The 24167-nt window shown below is 34.4% G+C and overlaps 1 protein-coding gene across 1 annotated transcript; it reads left to right on the plus strand.

Annotated features, from left to right (window-relative positions):
* Nucleotides 1-1749: 1749 nt before the first annotated feature.
* Nucleotides 1750-24116, plus strand: LOC130810234 (sister chromatid cohesion protein PDS5 homolog B). The gene is made up of 28 exons (XM_057676212.1): nucleotides 1750-2037; nucleotides 3971-4168; nucleotides 4239-4420; nucleotides 4979-5102; nucleotides 5407-5625; nucleotides 5743-5959; nucleotides 6190-6335; nucleotides 6470-6627; nucleotides 6712-6861; nucleotides 8518-8566; nucleotides 9545-9736; nucleotides 10367-10546; nucleotides 11853-11995; nucleotides 12702-12828; nucleotides 14407-14547; nucleotides 14647-14721; nucleotides 16326-16465; nucleotides 16963-17080; nucleotides 17934-18068; nucleotides 18153-18346; nucleotides 18416-18563; nucleotides 18641-18781; nucleotides 18873-18956; nucleotides 19033-19575; nucleotides 20549-20577; nucleotides 21445-21578; nucleotides 22180-22283; nucleotides 23860-24116. The coding sequence occupies exons 1-28, from the start codon at nucleotides 1942-1944 to the stop codon at nucleotides 23890-23892; spliced, it is 4200 nt and encodes a 1399-aa protein (XP_057532195.1). The 5' UTR covers nucleotides 1750-1941; the 3' UTR covers nucleotides 23893-24116.
* Nucleotides 24117-24167: the final 51 nt, after the last annotated feature.

Genomic DNA, 24167 nt, shown 5'->3' on the forward strand with positions numbered 1-24167 from the left:
CTTCTCCCCCTCTTTGGTGTCAAGCTTTCGATAAGAGTCCTCATAACCATGGTTTTTTGCCTCTGTTACCGCTTTCTTTGTCGCCCGCTTTGCTTCTTTATAGCTCACTCTCTTTTCTATCCTATCCTCATCTTCCGTGCATGCCATAAGATCCTTAAATCTCTTGTTTTTATGCTTTATCTTCTTTTCCACCTCATCATTCCACGACCACGACTCTTTGAACACTTTTGGTTTACCCGACGACACCCCCAAGGTCTCTTTTGCCACTATTCTAATGATTTTTGTCATGTTCACCCACATTTCATTCGCATCCTCTGACTGACTTGGGAAGCCCAATAAACTTCTCTACGATTTTGTTCCTCATCCTGAAAACCAGGACTAAAAGCCTATGTTGGGTTGGCATGAGGGTCGATCTCCCTTGCGCACTAAGAAATAGTCAACTTGGGTTGCATGCCCGCCGCTCTTATATGTGATCAAATGCTCCTCTTTCTTTTTAAAGATCGAGTTTGCTATAACCAATTCTTTTGCTAGAGCAAACTTCAACAAATTCTTTCCACTCTCATTCCTTGCCCCCAAACTAAACCCTCCATGTACCGAGTTATAGTTGCCTGAGTCTCTGCCTATATGTCCGTTAAAGTCCCCTCCTAAGAAAACTTTCTCATCATCCGGGATAGTTCTCATAAGCTCTCCTAGGTTATCTCAAAACTCGCACTTCACCTGCTCATAGAGCCTAACTTGGGGCCCGTACGCTCTAACAATGGATATGCTCTCTTCCCCCATTACTATCCTATCTAGCATTATCCTATCATTACACCTCCTTACTTCAACCAATTGCTTTAGAATATCGTTAGACACTAGAATGCCAACCCCGTTATGTCTGCCGTCCAATCTTGCATACCACAGCTTATATCCTTTTATAACCTTTGCTTTTTGCCCCTTCCACCTAGTCTCTTAAACACACGCTAAATGAATCCTGTATTTAGAGAGCTCATTGGCCAACTCCAACGACTTGGCTTCTAGGGTACCTATGTTCCAAGACCCCACTCTTAGTTCTATATCCTGCTTACGTTGCCCCCCCGACCCTCTCATTGGACCTGACCTCAGGTGACCATAATTGCTTCCTATCTCTATATTCAGCTACTACGGACTAAGGTAAGAGGTTACAATTAAATCACTAACAGAGATCAACACAAAAAAAAAAAACAAAAAAAAAACACCAAAAAACACACAATAAAAAAAGATACAGATGCAGTGTTTACAGGATGAAAATGATAAAGAACAATAGGTAAAAATTAGGAAATAACAGATCTTAGGAAATCAAAACACAAAAACAGAAAACCAAATCAAAGTGCGTGAAAAAGCAAAAATGAGCAAACCAAAAAGATAATTTTAGAATATCAGAATTCAAACCTCCCTTTGAATGAAGGACGCTTACAATTGATGCGAGATGCTTCTTGTAATTCAAACCAAAAAGGACAAGATATAATAAGGGTAAATTGATAACTTTATAACTATTTTTAATTAAATTCCTTTCCATTCTAAAATTTTACCAAACAAAAACATAAGACATTTTTTTTAAAGTCTCATATCAAGTCTCACGGATAAAACTCATAATTTCCATCCCCTCATGCCAAACATCCCAGGTTCGGCCTAATCTAGATTCATGAAAATGTTTTTGAGATTTTAGATTACAAATAAGTATTTCAACACTTAATTTTACAATGACTTTAACAATCATGAACTCAAGTGTAGTATTTGTGTAACATTTCCGGACATTAGTGTAGGCAAATTGAGGAAGGCGGGAGAAAAGAACTCAAATGAAAAACCAACACTTAATTTTCCCTCTCTATGTTCTTCCCCTCTCTCTTCCCAATTCAACAAACTCTTATTAAAACCCTCTTTAATCTTTATTCGTCGTTCTAACACTATTCATCATTAACAATGGCGAAATCACCAGATAAAATTGTAGCCCAAGTCGGCGAACAACTCGCTAAACAAACTCGCCTTACCAAAGATTTTCTTGTCAAATCACTTCGTGTAAGCATCAATATTATTACTTCTCTCTTTTTTCAGTTGAAATCATCGGTTTATTTTGCTTAATATTAGTATTTTGTATTTAGGGTTTTTCTTCAGATTAAATTTAAATCTGCATGTTAGTCGGAAATTGGAATTCATTGTTTATCCACGAATTTCTCACTATTTTTTTTCTTGTTATGTGAACTGAACTTATTGTTACATTTTAGCTTGGTGTTGAATGACCTAATTCATGACTCTCTTATTACGTATTTGTCTGCGAGTTCTTGTGACATGTCTTCCGAACAAGATATTCTAGCGTTTTGGCTTGTTGTTGAATGGCCTACTTTATGGGTTTTTATTGTTGATCTTTCTTGATGATAAGAAATTTCGTATTTTAGTGGATAGTGATTTTATGAAGACTTATAGTAAACTGAAAACCCATCTTCCTAATGGTTTTAACTTTTTCATTATTCACGGGCCTTATCATCAAATTGCAGACAGTATCTTGTGGGGAATTTGGGATACTAATATATAACTTAATATTCAGTAGAGTATTTAATCAAATGACCTGAGTCAACCTAGGTTTCTTCCCGGGACAATATCCAAGCCTGTATTGGGGATGGTGAGGATGGTGGCCGTTGGCCTCTACTTAGTAATTAGAACATTTATTTTATATGCTGAAAATCACAAATTAGAGAATATTAGTGTATATACTACTGTTAGTGATTTTGCGTCTAGAAATGCTCATAAAAATTAATTTTGTGTGAATATTTACGCATTTAATAAATTCTTCTTGTACATCTCCCATGAGATTGTATGCATTTAGAGATTATATACGTAAGCATAACAACAAAGAACAATTTACTTCCATCTCACTTTTTCACTCCCTTAGAGACCCTAATATTTCGATCAACCCTCAGGTTATCAAAAATCTTATAAACGGCCAACCAATTGCTTAGTTAGCTCACAACTAGTCATAATTTGTTCCACTTTGCACTCTTCTCCTAGAGGAGAGGGCATTGTCTAGGTGCGCCTTGGGCGGATGATGGGTTGGGGCTCCTTTATAGGGCTATGCAAGCCAAGGCGATTCCTTAAGGCTAGCGCCTCAAAGTGCCATTATGCATGTATTCTATTCTTTATTTCTATTTTTTTTTTAATTTCTCTTCTTTTCTCTCATTTTTTTCTGTTTTTTTTTCATGTTTTTACTAGATTTCGAGGCGCTTCATACACAAAAGCTAATGCCTTCGTCAGACTCCTAGAGCTTAGACTGTAGGGACCATTAGCGACGTAGAGTGGCCTAAAGCCTTACAAAACTAAGGGGAGGGGGACCTGTGGTTGACACTAGTGTAATATGATTTGTTTTTTAAATTTTCGATTCAATCAAAATGATGCATAAAATAGCCTAAAACTGTACAAAATTCGCAATTTCGATTTGTGAGGAGATTATTTAATCTTGCTACACCGGAGCAAAAAATACCCTTGATTTTGAGTAGACTTCACTCCAAGTCTTTAGAATATCTAGATTTTTGCTTCAAGTGTTTGACATAGATTTGGCAGTTTTTTTCATTATTTTTGAAGGACACTCCGAATATATTTGTTTGAGGTTGTTTAAGGTTTTACTTGTGTGTTAAGCAGAGTTTGGAAAAGGCAAGAGAGTCATAGCAAAGGAGATTGTGTTTGGTTACAATTTTTCTTGTTTGCAGATTTACTTTGTACGTTGAATTTACTAATTCAGGGATTGAGACTGGATATGGGTATGAATATGAGTGCTAAATCTTGCAACTGTAAGGAAGCAATTTCTGTTTTTGCTAGAACTTAAGTATCCAAGTGTCATAATGTTTTCTTGTGGCTGTAACATGTATCATTTCAATGTGGTAATGTTGCCATCTTAAAGCAGCCTTTTGTGACTTGTGCTAGTCCGAGTTTATTTGACACTTTGTATTACTTCCTCCAGCAAGCTGTGAGTGCTTTACTGGACCTTGATCAGTGTGCGTCGCTTAAATCTTCTTTAAGGCCGTTGAGTCATTCTCTCATAAAGCAAGGACTGCTTCGCCACAAAGACAAAGATGTTAGACTTCTGGTTTCTGTTTGTTTATGTGAAATTATTCGGATCCTTGCACCTAAACCACCATTCAATGACAAAGCTTTCAAGGTAAGTATTTTAGTTTTCTATCTTATGTCTTTGAGTTGTTACTTGCTCACTATTTTGAATTTGCATGTAGGACATTTTTGAGCTTTTTGTCAGCATGTTTATGGAGCTTGCTGACACCACTAGCCCTTATTTTTCAAAAAGGGTTGAAATGTTGGAGACTATTGCAAAACTAGAATGCTGTCGTCAGATGCTCGATCTTGACTGTGATGATTTGATTCTCAAAATGTTCAATACGTTCTTCTCTGTTGTAAGGTACGATCAATTTTTATCAGATGAGAAACTAGAGATGTTCTCCTTCATTAGACTATGTATGCTTCTTTTGGCATGATTATAATTCTATTATTTTAGTTGTCGCTTATGTGTCTTTTTGGTGCAACTTAAAGAAAAACACCTAAAAATTGCTCATTTTACATGATTAATTTTCAAAGAGTGGCTCTTGGCAATCTTTAATTCTCATGAAAATATTGAGTCTTATTTAATTTTTTTTAGATTAATGTGTAATATTACCTTAAATTTGTCTGTAGATTATATTGGTGAGAGTGAGTTGTTAGTTATTTGGATTTCCAGTGTATAACACTTTTGCCTTAAGGACCTTTTTTTATGGAAATTGCTTTCCTATAATGTCCTTTTTTCATTCTCTTATTAAATTTAAGAAAACACGAAGTGTTTGATTCTTTAACGCTTAATGAAAGCAGAAAGTTTTTGTTAGTTGTTAGCCATCTTATTGCACAATTAATTTTTCTGAATTAATATGCCATTCTCTTATCTTAACTTTTCTTTCTGTTATGGCTTTGTCATACTACTTTTTAGAAAGGAACACCAACAGAGCTTGATTAGCAGCATACTGTCCATAATGTCACTTATATTGAAGGAAAAAGAAGATATTCAACCACTTATGGAAGTGATTTTGCAGAATCTAAGAAACACAAGAGAGGTACTCTATTAGCATTTTTTAGTTTTATAAAGCTTCATTATCTACTTAGTAAACTGTTACTGTACGAATTACTGAAAATACGGATGATCTGTTGATCAACTTGAAATCTTAAAACACTTGTTTTTCAAGACCGAAGAAGCAAAAGAATTTCTTGCTTATTTTGGGATCAATGCATTTTCTAATTTCATGATTCTTAGTGTGTTGATCAAAGTAGGATTTTTTGTTTGATGGCTTTCATGAACATTGAATATTTTGAGGGTCCTATAAGTACATTGTACTGAGTGACTTTTTTATTTTGTTTCAGGGTCCTGCTCCTGCCTTTCATCTTGCTATTGCTCTAATTCAGAACTGTGCAGAACCTGTGGAGCCTGCTATTCGTCGATGTTTGATATCATGCATTTCAGATGGAGAGGAAGTGGCAAGTGACGGGAAGGAATGCTACCTAGAATGTATATATGAAATCTTTCAGCGCATGCCACATATGATTCACGCTGTTGTCCCAAATTTGGCCCAAGGATTAGTGGTAGGTTTACTGGTTTGATTTTGTCAAAATCGAGGGTTCTGTTTCATGGACTACTTGTTACTGCCTTTTTTGTTAAAAATAAACTTTTCGTAACTGGGTATGTGGCTCTAAGTGCAGAGTAATCAAGTGGACGTTAGAATAAAATCTGTTAATGTCATTGGAAAGCTTCTAGCATTGCTTCAAGATAAGGGTATACATGAACATCATTACTTATTCGTTGAGCTTCTGAAAAGATTTTCTGACAAGTCAGCTGAAGTCAGAATTAATGTTATACGAGCTGTTAAAATATGTTACATGGCTAACCCATTTGCAACAGAATCAGACCAAATTCTTTGTAAGTTTTCATAACCTGAATATCTTCTAAAATTAGAGATGATGCCTTGTTGGTGGCCTTTCCTCTAGTAATCAGTATTACCAGATTCCTTTTATGATGGTTTATCAACTGTCCTCATTTTCTAAAGATGATACCTACCTGCCTATGGTCCTTGTTTTTTTAATCTCAGTCATGAGATGTGCAATTTCTGAATGTAAAATGTATTCTCATACTACGCTTTTTTCGTGAAGCTTCCGTTGAAGGACGCTTACTGGATTGTGATACTAGTGTAAGGACAGAGGCAATTTCTGTTGTTTGTGATTTGGCAAAGTTTAGTTTGAAAAACTTTCCAGAAGTGCTAATAACTCGGGCCATTGACCGCCTGCGTGACAAGATGGTGATGTTTCTTGATGATTGTTCTTTTATTTCCTAGATTTTCTAGCTTGTTCTTTTACCTCTTTTATGTACACCCTCTTTGAACTTATACATTTTGCTAAGCATTCCATTAACTAAAATTCTCTCACTTTATAGACATCAGTGAGGAAGGAGGCACTAAAGAAGTTGCTTGAAGTTTACCGTGTGTATTGCTCCAAGTGTCATGAAGGACAGATGGTGCTTAAAGAAGTTTACGAGCACATTCCTTGTAAAATATTGATGCTTTCATTATCTAAAAATTTAAAGGAGTTCAGGTTAATGTCTCTCGTGTTCACATTTCAATTGCTTATTTCATAAATAATTGAAATGTCAACTTACATGTTTGTGGGATTTTTTAGTCCGCAAAACTTGGAGCTTCTGCTCGCAGTGGAATTATTTCCAGCATCTCTTCCGGCAGATGATAAGATGAGACATTGGATCTATCTATACTCACTTTTCACCTCTACTCATGTGAAGGCACTAAATGTGATATTATGTCAAAAAAGAAGGTATTGCTATTTATACTTTTATTTTCTTGAAATTAATGGGTTATTACAGATTTTCGTACTCATTCCTTTCATGTTGTGTCCGCAATTACTACGTTTCTCAATCAATTTGTAATACTATTACCTCTTTTATTGCGAAGTTTGAAAATTTGATGAATGTTGTTTGTTGATATTGCTAATTCAAGAATCAATAGTCTTTGCTAGAGTCTCTTTTTTCAAAAATCAAAGCAACTTTTATAATCTTAATTTTTTACCATTTATTTTTTTATGCTGGTTGATGCATATTTGGTTGAAGTTGGTGAGCTCTTGTGTTCTCATGAGCTTTGTGGATTGGACTCTATTTGCCGGTTTCACACGTTTATGTGACATACCAACTACTTCCTCCGTTCCTTAATGAAGTTCCCACAAGAAATGTTCACGGGAATTAAGAAAAATAGAATATTTTAGATAGTGGATATATTATTTTATTGAATAATTGATTTTGATGGAGAAAAAGTGGGGACTGTAAACATTAAAAAAATATTTAAAGAAAGTTGGTGGAAAAAATATGGGGACCACAACTAATAAAAAAATATTTCTATAAATTTAGTGGGAAAAAAATGGGGACCATAAAGTATATAAAAATGTTAAAATGAATTTAGTGGAAGATATGTGGAGACCATAAACATTATTAATATATTAAAATGAGGAACAGTAAGGTTATTTTTGTCTAAAACTTTTGATATAAATAGAAACATTTTATATTAAATTGAGGAAGAATAAGGTTATTGTACTATGTAGAGTGTAGACTTGTTGCAGTATGATTGCTTATTGTTTGACCTTTGAAAACTTTGCCAACAATCACTTAGTTGTCTTTTGTTTTTGCATATGCAACCTCTGTTGATGTATAGTATATATGAGTGTTACTAAACAATTCTCTTCCTTCTTTTTAGCTTTGTTTTGAATTGTTCGATTCATGTCTCGAGCAATTAGCAGTGAGTTGTGAGAGGTTTGCTGCATTTATTTTGTATCAATGGCTCAATTACAATTTACAACTCATTGGTTCCTTGTTATTTGGACTTTGGCCATTCTGATGGCAGATCCTGCCTAGGTGCCTTTGTTTTAAATATTTGTTGGTATTGCCATATTTGTCATCAGCGGAAAACTAAACATGTTAATATTTTGTAATCAAAGAAAATATAAGTGAATTCCTAGCTAGCGGGGTGCAATTGTGTATTTATAAGCTTTTTTTGTTTGATACATGGGCAGGGCAGGATGAATCTTTTACTTCTTTTCTTTCTTGTGATTCCCCTTCTTTTTGGGTTTTATTTGTTCTTCTACTTAAAACTTATTGTTAGTGTTCTGATTGCAAATTTGTTGCTGTTTGGAAACCCTTGCATGATATGGTTGTCATCTTGGTTGTTCATGGTAAAGAATATATATATTAATCATATTCTCTCAATATTCTTTATATTGTTGAGTTTCATCAATATCTATTCAAATAAATAGTAAATTTCTCATTGAATTAGTGTATTATTTCTTAGCGGGTTATTATTCATGTGAGAGGATATTGGTGCAACTAATCAAAATAATTGCTAACCCAGACAATGTTTGAGGGATGTTGCTTGTCCTTGCTTCAGTTTCATTGTAACTAAACGTTTTAACCTTTGATGCTTTTAGGTTCCAAAGAGAGATGCAAAACTACTTATCCCTTCGGCTAAAAGCAAAGGTATAAGACGGAGCATTTGATTTTCTTTGTTCAAAAATAGTATACTGGCACATGTATTCTTGTGTGATACATTCATCATGTTTTGTGCTAAATATTCACCTAATTTTTGGAATTTTATTAGGACTGATTGGTATCACTGGAATCTGTGCTAAAGTTTTTCCATACTGTGATGTCTCTTTGATACAATACTTTGACAATATTGACTGTTGTTTTCTCTAGTTCCTTACCCTAGGAAGCAGAAAAAGGTTCATGGGGGAGCTAAAAATCTAATACAGCCCTCCATCATGTGCAGTTTGAATTACTTAAGCATGTTATTCTTCTTTCGTATTTATCTTCTACTCTTTGTCTCTTCAAATTTTGTTTTTTTTTTCTAGTCATGGGAAGGGTTCATTCTTAAATGCAACTAGCAGTTCAAATAGATGATGCATATCCTTTTATGTTTGATTGGTGGATAAGGAGTTTGTGGATGATTACTAATCATTCAAAAGTTTTCTCGGAAGTGAAGAACATTTGAAAACTTATTGACAATTCTACTTGGACTTTTAAGAATACAATATTACATTATCAAATGCCAGTAAGTGGCTCTCGCCTAGGCGTGGTCGGTGGAGGGTTGGATGTGCACAACCATACCATCTAATTACATAAAGGCTCTGATGGACCCTTGATTGCAACTTCACATAAATAAGAAAAACATACGATTTAGAAAAATAATATGTAAACAATTTACATCTCAAATTTGCACCAAGTGATGATTTGTTCTTGATCAAGTGCTTTCTATCGTCTTCCTCTTCTCCTTTACACATAAACTAGCATATTCAGTTTTTTCACACATGATAGTACATCAAATCATGTCTTTTATTGTCATGTTTCCTGTTAAATGAATTGGACATATATTCTGTTCACTGCGGTGTTGGAGTTTCAGGGGTAATCAAAATTCAAATGGGATTGGCATGCCTTCTAATGTTAACATTTTTGCAGGGTGTCAATACAGAAGACATCGATATTAAGATAAAAAATGCTTTAACACGAATGTCAGCTGCGTGCGTAAATCCTGTCAAAGCAGAAGAGTCTTTCAATAAGCTAAACCTTGTAAAGGATGGTGGTGACCTTCTATCTCGATTGTCCCGCCTGTTGGAAGAACCAGAACCATCAAATGCAATGACCTTGAGGGTGAGTATCTTGTTTAATTTTTTTTGATTGTTCATAGTGAATGTAGGGTTTTTGACTATTGCTGTCTTTCATTTTTAAGGCAAATGATGTCAAAATACTTTAGAGTGTTTCCAAGCAATATGAGCTATATGAGTTTTATTTGTTATGTCAAATTGTCAATAACTTCGGTGAAATGTACGATGAGTTAACTTGCAGATTTTTTCTGTATCCAAGTTTTACTTCAATTATTAATCTGCTTAAATCATGTTTTCAAACTCGTAATCCATCTGTCCATCCCTAATTTATAATCCATCACATTAGAGGCTTGTGAAAATTAATTGCAGCTCTTTGTTTGTAGCTGAGGCTTCTTATTTCATGATAGCTTACCCTTTCTATTTCTTCAATATCTTTTCCATCGCAGTTGCTCTTTTCATTTCTTTTTCTTGTGGCTTTGAATGCAAAATGAATGGATTGATAATTTCCTTCTTTATCGCTGATTTCGTCCTTTTCTTTTTGAATATATATATATATATATATACATCTATATATATATATATGTATATATATATATATTTCTTCTCCATTAATTTGATATTGTAGTAGAATAAAAGTTTAGAACTGGCTTATATATGTTCAAAATATCTTTTGCAGGACAAATTTTTGAAAGACATTGGGAATAAGCATCCACTTTTTGAGTTTCTAGAGCTTCTGTCTCTGAAATGTTTGAACAATATATTTTGTTCGGAGCATGTTCGATATATTTTAAATAATATATCTAGCAACCGATTTAGAGATAATCATCAAAAAGAATCTTCTTTCAACCTTCTTTTGGTAAGGCTCATGACTTCTCAACTTCCCCACCATGGTATCTAGTTTATTCTAATAGTGAGACACTTTAGCCATTAAAAAATTTAAATTCTGATTTGATGAACTTTTCATGAGATTTTATTGCTTTGTCAATTTCTTATCGTCGTCTGAGTCTTCTAGTTTTCTCATTATTCTAGCTTTAATCTCCAATAAATTTATATGTTATCTTCTTGTAGCTAACACAATCTCTTGCTTCTCACCCCCCTACAACCCCATGCCCCTATATAGATGTATTTCTAAGATAAAACGAGAATAAGATGAATAGCCTTTGAAATGCATAGGCATTGCAAGCAATTCTTTTCTTCACAACTTGATCTTGAGCGTTCATGAATCACTATCCACTAGTGAGTTGTGGATGAAGTTTTTCTGTTCATGAAATGAATTTATCTGTTTAGTGATACTTGATAAAGTTTGGAAGTTTAGGATGCTTTACAAATTAGGTAAATTTTCGTCATTTAATAAAATCAAATCTATATTTTACTTAATTAAGCTCCATCTATGAAGAACAAGTTGGATGATAACTTTAATTAATTGTTATTGAGCTGATAAAACATCTGCCATAAAAATCAACCAATATTTACATTTCATCTCTCTAAGGCTGCCATTTGGAATTTTCCAACATTTTTAGTAGATAATATGAATTGTAAAGTTTTATCGTTTGGTGTTTTTGATGATTTGAATTAGAGCGAGCTGGTTTGTGATGTGGTATCTTACCATATTCAACCTTTTATGTTGGATCTATCATATTTAATGAAAGCTCCTCATTTGTATAGTGATTAGCACATTTTGACTTGGAATATTGGGGTTTGATTTAGTATTTTCTTATGACGTTGTCTATTTAATTGCTTCTAACAAGTAACATGCTCCTAAAGCTTCATACAACAATATCAACAGTGCCAAAACCCCTTAGTCCCAAAAGATTGGAGTTGACTAATGATCATGAGATGTGAGTGGGTTTTATTGGAATGGTTGTCACAAACCTAATGCTTACCCTGCTCCTATATCCGGTCTTGGGGACCGACAATGAGCAATGAGTACTCACAAGTGGAGTTGTGTAAAGCTTCATACCATGTGAAATTTTTGATAAAAGGTTTTATTATTGGCTTGTGTTATATTGTGTGGTTGGTAGCTGACACCCTTGGAAACACAAGCTTTGTCCAGTTTCAAGGGAAATACAACCTTCCGATTTCAGCTCTAAGTGCTGACTGCTGATGCATTTTAGTACGTTTTTTTGTTATTAATTTTATTTATGGTTATCTTCTTGAACCAGGATATTCTCAAAAACTTTCCAAAACTTTTGAGAGGTTCAGAAGAACAATTTAAAATGTTGTTACTCAAGGAAGATTCTCCATGTTGTGAAAAATTACTTCAGATGTTAGCAAATGCTGGTCCGTACATCAATATTGAAATCAGGTATATATATAATCCATATTGTGCTTCTATTTAATTGAAACTGGAGGTAGATGGACTCTCGACACGTCATGTGAAGGTCTAGCTTATGGTAAACGAAGGTCTTTAAAAATGCACATCAGCCTAATGGATAAATATCAATAGGTCTTTAGCTTACTGGATATGTGGGTATATTGAAATACTATTCTTTGTCACTCACTCTATGACCATTCTAGGTTAGCTATCATTGTTTGTCAAATGCTATTCTGGTCCTGCCTTGGAGTATCATCTGTTTTGTGTATAAGTGTCTTATGTACTCTCTAACTCTTATATGCAATGTTTTGGTGTGAACTTTCTGCTAAAGAGCTAGGTTCACTATTTTTTGTGAACAAGGTTCTTTTTGCGAATAACGAACCAATAATCAAGAATCAAGATCATCAATCATTTTATATACAACTTAAACTTGAGTAAAATTAATGTTCCACTTGTATTGGTCAGGACATTGACATTCTTTTTTGACTTTACATATTGCGACTTTCTTGTATTCATGTAGATAGTATTGTTTAGAAACTTTGATTATGTGCTTTTTTCTTGCAACTTTCTAATCCATCTGGTAAAAGAAAATCCATTTTACAATGAAAGTGAGGGAACATCATTGCTTGTTTTTTTCTTGCTTGCTTCATTTTGTTTGAATTCTGACGCTGTCTACATTTTCAATGATTACATTTAGTGAAATTTACCCACTGCTGAAGAGGTTATGCCTGGAGGGGACTCGTGCAGAGTCAAAGACTGCTGTTTCTGTAATTTATGCGTTACTTGGTTCCTCTGAGCATTTTATTTGGTTGGAGCTGGGCCAGGTATTTGCATTATTTTCATTTCTCTAACTGCTTCGGTCATTTTTTTCAACTCTCCATATGTTTGTATGTAAAGTTTATTCTTTATCTTGAGTGATTTTACAATTGACAATCTGCTGATATAGATATAGCTCTTGCCCTGACCAATTCTTTTATAGCATTTGAGTAATTTAACCCATATGTCTGAAAATGTGGTGAATTGTCACTCTTAAAACACTTATCTATGTATAAATGTTTCCATGCCATTTCATTCCATATTTTTCATGTTTTAATTTGGTCGAGATGAGAATATGGGGCAGGGGATTTCAGATCCATGCAGCTTTATAAAAATGAAATAATTACATTTTGACTTTTGAATAGATTTGTAAGAGGCTGCATTTTATCTGTCACTATCTGGAAAGAAAATGATAAGCTTTCCACTTCATGGCAATCATGCATTAGCAAATGGTTTAGTAAAAGATTTGATCTGGTCAATGGACATCCAAAATTGACATGGTCCCTATTAGAAAAGTTTTAACTTTTTTGTAAATGAATGCTTTTCATATCCCCATTTATGAAACTTAAAAAATCAACTATTGACAGATATCCAAGTGTTAGAACTGACTACAAGCTTTCCCTTATATTAACCCATTTAATCTTCTCATCCTAACATCCGATTTGATTTGTAGTTGGTCTTGCACAAAAAATTTATTCCTTTATGGCTTTACCAGTATGGATTCCCTAGACTTTATTACCGCAATTTTATACTAATACGTCACTTTGTTGAGACAAGGATAGATACGCTTTGATATCCTCCATGGTGAAGAAGTTGACCTTTGACATGGTTTTTTTTGAATGATAATTGTGTTGAAGTTCACTTAGAATGTCTGTTGCTGTTTTAGCCATAGATTTATTGACATTAAACCTGAGTTCAGTGTCGTTTCTTAAATTTTGACAAACTATGTTAGATTCTGCATCATGCAGATTGGTAAGTAGGCATCTAATCTCCTAGGTTTGTTATATATAAATTCCTCAACCTGTGCCATTAAAAGTTCACATGGTCAGTTCTTTCTCAAATTGCGGTATATCAGATCCCTGGTCCTGTTATCTTCAACGAAGCAACATATTCTCTTGGTCTGAATTTTTGATGGTATTTGTTCTCCCGCGTCTAACACAAGAATTTACAACTAAATTATATTTGAGAAGGTACTACACTCAACACTGTCTCCTGTTGGGGTGTGGGTATTGAATTTGTGATTTGTGCATGCTTTGCTTATTAGACCTATGTAGAGATGGAAAGATCTACAACAGTGTTTTATTTTTTTGTGCTTTTTCCTTTGATGCTTCGACTTTTTAAAAGACTTCTATCAGTAGTTGATTAGACATCATTTTTTTGGGATCAAACTGAGATCATCTTAGTTGTGGCTTGCTCTCCACGTTAGTCTCGTTATATTTCTGATGAATTGAGATGGAGACTTGAAGTACTAATCCAGTGATTATATGTGTTTTCTTACTTTCTCTTTGATTGGTTGTTTGTGCCTGCTTTTGCTATTTAATTGCATAGACAGTATGCACTGATAGATTTTCTCTGTATACTTCCAGAAACTTTTAGAGTCACTTTATAGTGGCTGGAACCTTCCAACTGTATTACAGTCTCTGGGATGTATATTCCAGCATTCAGTTGTGGCATTTCAGAAAAAGGAGAATGAAGTCTTCTCATATATCAAGGAAAGAATTTTTGAGGTACAACTTATGTTTTTCCTCTCCCTTACCTATTCATTCAGTGATCTTGTGAGGAAAAGAAACTTATGCTTCATGCTGCTATTAACTTGCTTATTTCAGGACCATCTCTATGAAGATGCATTTGTGGAAGATGAGAAATCTGGAAGTCAAATCTCTTTGAATTGCCAGTTGAAAGTAAAATTCGTTGAAAACTTAATTTCATGAATACGGAAATGCCGAATTATTAATCTCATACTTAAGCTCATGATGGAATGTTTAATTTCTTTCTTTTAATACACATGCTCTTCCTGTTTGTCATTTCATAGTGTGGTGTTTATTTTCCAAAGTTTTTCAAGTGTCAAAGAGAGATAGAGAGAGAGAGAGAGAGAGAGAGAGAGCTGAGCCTGTGACAAGTTGTTTGCCTCTATAAATAAGACTATTTAAAGCCTTGCAACTCTTTCTGTGAAAACTATAGTAGCATTTGAGCTGAAAAGTTTTAGCAGAAGAGAATTTGGGCTAATTCCTTTATTAGGAAAATTTTTTGCGTCTGAAAACTTGGATAAGCAAGATACTGTGGGGGTCAACAGTCGTACACCCTACCTCAATTTATCTGTTTATGCTTGTGTGCCCATAGTCTTCTGGGATTAAGACTTTGCCAGTGATGCTGGTTCTTTGCCCATCTGTAAGTACATGTGAGCAATCTGGTGACTGCCAAGGGTCTTCTAGGAGGGGAGAGAAGTTGGTTTGGTGCCTTGGTAGACAAGTTGTGGGTTCTATTTCTCGAAAAGATAGTTTTTTCCTGGATTCAGGGTCAGGCATAAAAATTTCTCATCCGTCCATTTCTTTATTTCTGAATTATCTCTTTTTTTTTATTTTATCCCTTTTATTCGCTTCTATTTTGGAGAGCAGAATTTTCACATGATTCTGCCTTTTGGAGTAACTGTCTTGAGTGACACAAATTTTCAATTACTTTGTTAGCATTTTGCTATGCGGGAACTTTTAGGTGACCTACGGGCTACGGTCAGTTTATTGCCATGTGAAGTGGCGAATGGAGCCAATTAGAGACAGGTACCGGGTACTTATCATTAGATAGGTACAATTACGTTGGGTTTATTATCTTTCATTAATCTGGCTTAGTTGGTAATTCACGTTTTGCTTCCGAGCAGTTCAGGCATTTTTTGTTGGTTACACGGTTGAACTTCCTGAATCCAGAGTTCTTAAGTTTTGGTGATTTGGCCATGCAGGTGTCGTAATGATGTGTATCCTTAATCCTTATATTAAAAAGTTCAACTAATATAAATCATCTCAAATTTAGAAGCTATTTTTAACATCCGTTGGTAGGATTACTCATTTATTTATTTGTATTCTTTTGGGCATTAAAATTTTATAAATTCCAAAAAGGAGCTAGAATGAACAAGGCAAAAGCCCAAAGAGGAGAGCCCGATACACAAAGGCAACTAAAACAACAAACCAAAATTGCAACCCAATAAACCAAACATCAGCTAAATTATTTATTTATTTTTATTTTATGTTGACTCTTAAATATTTGACCGCTAAACTATTCATTTTAAGTAATTGAGATATGAACCAATGCATCTGCTTTGAGGTCCCTGTTGGCTTTCATGTTATTCATCAAAATGATTATGGCATGTTCTTTCCTTATGTCCTGGGATGTTAATGCACCGTGAATCCGTTATAATGAATAACTGTTTATGCTTTTCTATCTTTGCTTCCTATTCCACACTTTGGGTGGTGGGTCATGTATGATGTACCAGTGCATTTGTGCGTCTCTTTTTCAGATATATGGGCTCAAAACACTAGTCAAGATATTTATACCAAAGAAACTTGTTCCAGGGGAAGTGCAAATCGCTGTCTTGCTAAATATTTTGTCCGAAGTGTTGCTGACAAGTGAATTTGCCGATACCTCTGCCACATCATGGTAAATCATCTCTGCTTCATATGCTTAAAATACATATTAACCTGTTTATCTTGTATGGAGGTCCTTGATTGGAAGAAAAGTTGACCACTTTACAGCCAAGATGCTTGTTTTACTTCATATACTCTCGTCATAGTTGTTTCCTTGGTAGTTACTGTTTTAGGGGGGTGGGGGTGGGGGTGTGGGAGAGGGGTAAGAGGCACTGGTCACTGAATGAATAGACAATGTGATGGCAGTGGTGGTCGATTGTGAAGTTTGTATTTCAATGTTTGACAAGTATTTTTATTTTTCTACACTTGCATTAAGGGTTACCTCTATATGGAATAATAGACTTATTTATCACAATAGTTGCAAATATTGTTTGGGCGTTAAGTATTATTATTAAACTGCACTTCTTTTATCATTTAACAAGACTGTCCAGATTCAGGATATTCTCATTCTTTTTCTTAAAATGATAAGAATTTTCACTGTTTTTATACAAGTTGTCATCTTAAATGCAGTGAAAATGATATGGCTCACCTGAGGTTAGCTGCTGCTAAATCTGTCCTTAGGCTTTCAAGACGGTGGGAGATGCATATTTCACCTCATATTTTTCGGTCTACTATTCTGATGGCAAAGGTATGTAGCTTGTAATACGCTGAAGAATACTATTGTTAGTGTCGTGCAAATAAAATTCACGAATTTTTGTATCAAGTGAATCTGTGGCAATAATTCTATAGACTGCTCATGATAGCATCTTTTCGTTATGGCCTAGCTAACCAAGATTCTTAAGGTGTTCAAGAGTATTTCAGATTGCTCTTTTGGCGTTGTTCTTTTTTTGTTTACCTTGCTAAGAATCATTTTTTTCTTGAAAATAAGACACAATTACTTTCTTGATATGTTCACAAATGACTGTTGGCAAGAGGAGAGAAAAGAGATGATAAGGATAATGGAATCCTCTTCAAGTTTTTACCTTTGCCATCTTATTCCAGGATCATCAAGTTAGTGTTTGGTTGTTATGGTTAGTGTAATTTGTTACCAGCTGCTTGTCAGTTCTACGTGGGTAAAGACAAGAGTACTATAAAATGAGGTATAGTTCCATTTTTTTTTTGCCAGTTGACAATCTTGGTGAAAGCTTGTTACTAATCTTATTGAATAATCAAATCCTAGTTAATTTTTTTTTTTTTTGGCTAGGAGACTAGGACTACCTGAGCCATTAAGGAGAGCTTTATTGAGGGAAAATTAAGAAATCATGCATGAAGCCTTTGCTTATAATTTACATAAGATCAAAGTTTTCTTTTAAGAAATTAATATTGGTGACACGCTCCTGGTGTTTTTCTGATACAATTCTTATATTAGTTGTCCAAAGGGAAAAAATGAAGATGTCTGCTGACAAATGTTGTTCTGCCTATATGGTTTTGTTACTATCTTAAATGTACAGTTGCTCTTTGTGTGCATTGTGCTTGTGTCAACACTTCTGTAATTGTTGCAGGACTCTTCATCTCTAGCACGAAAATCATTTCTCGATAAAACTCTCAAGTTACTGAAAGAACATGCTGTCTCAAGTAAATTTGCTTGTGCATTTGCTTTAGCAGCATCTGATTGTTCCAAAGACATGCAAGATGTGGTGAGCTTTCATTCTGACTATATATTACCTAGATTTTCGCTCAGATTACTACTAACATAAGGTGATCTGCTTAATTTGCTTCAGTCATTGAAATATTTGTTAGAGTTCATCAAAGATACCAGTAAGGCAGTGCAGAACTGTTCTGCTTCAGCCAATGAAGAATCTATGACAGATAGCCCTGCATACATAATGGTGTTCTTGCTCCATGTTCTTGCCCATGCTGCAGGATCTTTATGTGTAGACTCTGACAATGAAGAATCTATTGCTCAATTTTGCAGGTAGTTCACTGTTCTTAATTTCTATAGGTTATATCACAATTCATGTGCTTGAGGAGATTATTGTTGCAGGCCTCTTCTTTTCCTTTTGCATGTGTTGGTTGATTCTCAATTTGTTGATGGAGACTTGGATCTTGCCAACAAAAACTATTTGCATATGCGAAGCATTTTTCGGGCCATCAGAAGAGCAGAAGATGCTGAAGATCCTGAGAAAACACCTGTATGTGTTTCACATTTTTCTTATATCTTTTTCAATTTTTGTATTGATGATTCATTAAAAGGTTTTAAATGCTGTAGAAGCTGCATATGTTGGCGGAGATTGGATTGTCTGTTTTAAATGCTCTCAAACATGATAATATCAACTTGTCTAATGCCCCTGGTCTGGTTCTTCTTCCTTCATCATTGTATAAAACTTGTGAGACGAGGAGATCTAATAAGGCAAGTTATCCTACTGTAAGTCTGCAATGTAATAATATTCAAGCATGAATTGGGCCGATGATTGTCAATTACTCCTAATTTCTTTTTTCAGGATACTTGCTTTCCAGCAGAAGTTGTGGTTAATGAAAGTTTTCTGAAAAAGCTTGTTCACATCTTGAAATGTGATTTAATTCAGGTGCACAATATTCATAAACTTAACTTTGTTGTCTGAGCAAACAAAAATTTTGAACTCATTTTATTTAGTTGCTCAGTTGTCCAGCTCAAATGTTAAGCATGGTCGAAAATGTCTGAAAGACAATTTGCAAGTTCAGAATGTTGCTGATTCAAGCATGCCAATTCAACATGAAGCTCCAAAAAATGTGAAATCAGATAAAGGGACTTCTGGAAAAGCAATTCCCTTACCTTGTGTCCTAGAAGCGTGTGCTAAAGGAAAAGAACAAAATACCACAGTCCGCTCTTCTCTGGGAGCACTGCAGTTGCAACATGTTTCACCAATTATTGAGGAAGTTGTGGCTAATGATTTTGAAAAAATTGCATGTTCGAAAAAACATCATATTGAGGAACTTGTAGAAGATGGTTTTGAAAATATTTCAAGTGCGCAAGCAAAAGGGCATCATTTAGGTTCTGAATCTGGAGTTTTGGAACTATTTGACGTCGAGTCAGATATTTCTACTCAAGAGTTGGATTTTTCACTGGTAATTACACAAGAAAATAGGAAACGGAAAAGTAGCAGTGAAGTTACAGAGTGTCCAGGTCACTGTGAAACGATTACTAGAAAAGGGCGCAATTCAGATGTAATAATCTTGTCTAACTTGTTAAGTTTCATTTCTCTGATGATTACATTTCTGTGCCTTTCTGAAGCTGAAATATTTTGGGTTTAAATTAGAAAACAAGAGCTCTTCAAACGGCTTATTAGTCACTATTTAGTCTGAACCTTTTCTTATATTGATTGACAATACTCCATTGTTCGTTTCATGCATTTAAACAAACTGCATTCAGAAAGCTAAATGTTGAAGACACTGTCCTGCAAATGAAGCAGATTTCCTTCTCTTGATTTTAGGCCTCTTTGACTTCACTTCTACATTTGTATCAGATTGTTGGTTCAGTTGTGTAATCATAACACAAGAAAAGCCTTCTGTGCACGGATTGCTGGTTCATTTATTATTTTGTAACTTGTGATCTCTCTCTGCCCGGCTAGGCCAAAGAGCTATTAGCCCACTTAACAATAGAAATCTTGAATTGATTTTGTTGTGATTTACCCCATTGTCCCACTCATTTTGCATTATTTTGGATTACGATGAGAAGGCTTTTTCTCCTAAATGATGCAAAATGAGTGGGATAGAGGAGTATATCACAAGACCATTTGTAACTTTGATTAATTTATGTCATTCATTTTCATTGCATGTTGTGTTATACTGACATTATAATTAGGAACTTTTTCTACCGTTGTTTGCAATCCTGACTTGTCAATGTTGGATGGATCCATAGCTTTTTGGTTATTTGTTATCGAATTAAATAGACTATTATGAATGACTCACCAAATCATGTGCATTTTTTTGTATGCAAAGTTGCATATTTTGTTTGCTAGTAAAGATTAATCAAAAACATCTTTGTTATTATAATGTAAGGTTGCGTATATCTAAACCCCAAACCTTGTCTAGGTCGGAGCCACTTAATGACCATGAAATAATGAAATGTTTGTTATATTGAAATTCCTGTCTTCATTTTTCATCATCTAATGACTGATAGTGCTACTTTTTTTTACAGGGATCTACTGATTCCTTTTCCCAGCAGCGGTAAGTGGTCCAATCCTTATTCATTGTGGGTGATTTTGACGTTTTCTTTGTGTTCATATATTTTCACTCGGAGTCCATTTTTTTAAACCTGTGTGGAGTTGGGTGATTAACTGCCACAATTATAAGTAATGTGTGAAAATCTTTGTGTGGTGCGTTTGCGTCCAATACGCTGTTGTTTGTAAGCATCTAATCTTTATTCTTGTCTTTGGAGATGAGTTTGTGTCATGTGGTCAAATTAACTAGAGGTCATGTCAATTTAACTTCAAATATAAGAAATGAGAGGCGACAAATAAATTTATCTCTGACTGTCTATTTGATTGTTATCGACTTGTAATTTGCAAACCGACTGTTTCAGTTTGAATTTGGTTGAATTCTTAATCTGAATGTTGCTGATCTATCAATCTATGATCCAATTTGAAATTGTCTCGAAACACAACCAAAAAATTTTGTGGGTCATACCCTGAAATATTGATTTGTGATCAAGTGACTCAACTTGTTTAATGGAAAAAGTGGGTCAAATACAATTGTAAGATGATCTAACCTGTTTTGACCAATATAGGCAATTTTTTGAGTTCTACGCAATCTCTTTTGAATCAAGACCCACTATGCTTCCAACATATTTTTGTATTTTGGGTCAACATTTCTCTTTTAAACCTTCTACACTGTATGTTAAATAAATCCTGTCTATTATAGATGATGGTATAATTCTTCGGAAGATTATACTCTTATAATGTCGAGTGATTCATTATAATCTAATAGTGGTTTCCTGTTTAGGTGTATTTTTCTTGGATTTATGTGTTCTTGATTCTAGGTTTCTGTTCAACTCTTTACAAAAAAACTAACTTGGGTTTGAAATCATGTATACAGCGGTTCCAATAAACAATGCTCCAGTAACTTCGGAATAGATGTGGTATCTGTTTCAGGAGAAGATGATGTTAGAACACAAGGATCAGGAACGAATAAGCGGAAAGTTCTAGTGGACAGAACCAATTTATTGTCCGGTACATTTATCTCTTCTGTTTGTTTCAGCCATGCTCATTGTTCAGTTCAAATTTAGTTTCCTAATTTGTTCTGATTCAAGATGTGGGCAACTGTTTCTTAGTTAAATTAATTTTTGTTTGTTGTATCCTTTCTTAGCCTGGTGCTTTACCCTTCTTTCATACTGAAAATGAATTAATTGTTTAAATGAAGAGCTAAGACATATAGGTAGTAAAGCTGCTAGAATTGTTGATCTATGTTGCTCCTCTGAGTTTCTTCCTTGTATATATACCAAAATGAACCTATGCTTTTAAAGAGGTATGCTGTGCAGGCATGTTGGAAGTATGAAGCTTATTTTTTGCTTTTACATTTATCAGCCTTATGTTTTTAATATCCTATATCCTTAGCCTTAGTGAGCTACGCTGCTGATAATTGTAAGCAGCAAGCATATCAAAATTTTTTTAAAAAGAAAATCTCCGTTAATCTTTTTTTTCTTCCTTTGATTTTATTGAAATGGGGCTGTAGATTGAGGTTTTTAGCCCACTGTAGATGTGTAATTACCTAGTTTATTGCTGTACTGAGTCATATATGTATCTATACATGATGAATCATACTATTATGCAGAGAATGGTTTGGTGAAACATCGTCAGCCGAAAAAGAGTTGCCTGGGACTCAAAGTATCTCTTGACACATCAGAGTCAGAAGTTTCCTATGAGAACAAGGATGTGGTAGGTCAAAATCAGTTTTTCTTTTCTTTGTCAAATTTGCACTCTTGTGTTTGCTTATAATAGAATTTTCTAATTAAAGTCTATGAAATTCAGTTGTTTGGTCAATTATTTTTAAAGACCTCATTCAGATGCATTAGCTGGCCCCTCTAGTTTAGTTTTATTTAAGAAAAATACAATGGCAGTGGCAAGCAAAGACATAACCCAAGGTTCTAAGAGAAGCCTTGTAGTGTGACCAAAGCAAACAGTATGCAAGAGCCTGCAATTCAAGTGTCTTTTGATGTTTAATATGAGTATCAGGCATAGTGCACAAATAAGTTTGTTTGTGGTTGTGGTAATAGTTACGGTGATGGGGGATGAAATGGTTATCGTAGCTCTAAATATTGACCAAAGTTATTAATATCATTTCAACCATCGTATAATGTAGGTTTTTTTTCACAGCTTTACATGCGCCTAGTATCAGTACATTAGGTTTTAAAAATCTCTACGAATTGGCTGTAATGATACGATGCAACCTTGCTTTTATCCAATGCTCCTTTAACCTGATACAATAATTATTGCTCTGTTTATCGTGTCCTAATGTGCATTTTACCCAACTTTGACCGACCTTGTTAAGATAAAAGTTGTCATTTATTGGTTGGTGCACAAACGGATTGTTACAGAGAAGCGCGCAAACACTAGTGGTGAACCAATTTCTGTTTGACTGCAATATGATTTGATGAGCATATTATTATAAGCAGTTATTTTATTCTAAGATATAGGTATATATGGAATTGTTTTATAAGCAGCTCATGTTTAGGAAGTTTTTTAATTGGTACGAAATATTTGTTGGATGTCCAAAGTATTGCATCTTCACTAACAAATACTTACTTTTCATCATCTTTTTTCCATTAAATTTTGTGATTGACATTTTTTATGATGGAATAAATGAAAATAAGCATATGATAGTATTTGCCTTCATATTTCAACATGTATTTTGAATTTTATACAAGACATTTCACAACCAAAACCCACAATATTTTTGTTACGGTTCTCTCTAAGCCTATTATATTGTGGACAATTGGGTCGTTTCTATCAAAGCTAGCCATCTGTTGATATAAGATAGAAGTATAAAATTGGGCAAATTTAGTACTGTGGTGGTATATGCTACTTGGATTCAATAACTCGTGTCAGACACAAATATGTGTCAAAATGTCGAACTTGGCTACTTGTATCTTTTTAGTGGGATTTTGGAAATCGCTTTAACAATTCTCCTCTTAATAATTCTGGTTATATCTTTTTATTCACTGTATTTTCCAATCCTTTGTGACGGTCAACAATTCTCTTCTTTTGCTGCAAAACTACTAGTTAGTAGACCATGCACATCCGCAATGTTTTTCCACTCATTTTGTTGCTACTCTTCTTGGAGCATATAGCAGTTTAAGATTAATTTAGTCCTGAATTCAAAGTTCATCTCTTGTCAGGGATTCCGATCACACTACTATATGTTGTGGTATATTTATTAAGATAGCTAATTTTGTTCCATTCAACTCTGGCTCATATAAGTTTGTAACATATGCTGGTTCTTTTTTCTTTGCAGATTGCCTTGAGAACTCGGAGACGGAAAACTTAAGTACTGGTGATGCAGTGCATAATTTATGCCATGTAAAATTTTGTGAAGCTAATATAACCATGGATATATGTAGTATTATATAGGGTGCTTCTGTAAAAGTTATGTGGTCCACTTTTGCTGGTGCGTTAGATGCGCTTGCTTTGTGCTTCTGTAAAAATCATGTTAAAGAAAGTTCAGTTCGCCATTTTATTTTTATGATCTCCCAATCTGTAAGTTTCATTAAATTGCCTAACAAACAAATGTCTGTGATTTAGTCTCTCTTAGTTTGCCGAGAG

Source organism: Amaranthus tricolor, chromosome 4 (assembly GCF_026212465.1).
Source record: "Amaranthus tricolor cultivar Red isolate AtriRed21 chromosome 4, ASM2621246v1, whole genome shotgun sequence".
Lineage (NCBI taxonomy): Eukaryota > Viridiplantae > Streptophyta > Magnoliopsida > Caryophyllales > Amaranthaceae > Amaranthus > Amaranthus tricolor.

Excerpts from the sequence above, each read along its gene's own strand:
- LOC130810234 (XM_057676212.1), top strand. The coding sequence starts at position 1,942 with ATGGCGAAATCACCAGATAAAATTGTAGCCCAAGTCGGCGAACAACTC. Across the intron at positions 10,547-11,852 it reads CTTCTTTCAACCTTCTTTTG|GATATTCTCAAAAACTTTCC; the intron begins GTAAGGCTCATG and ends TTCTTGAACCAG. Across the intron at positions 11,996-12,701 it reads TACATCAATATTGAAATCAG|TGAAATTTACCCACTGCTGA; the intron begins GTATATATATAA and ends GATTACATTTAG.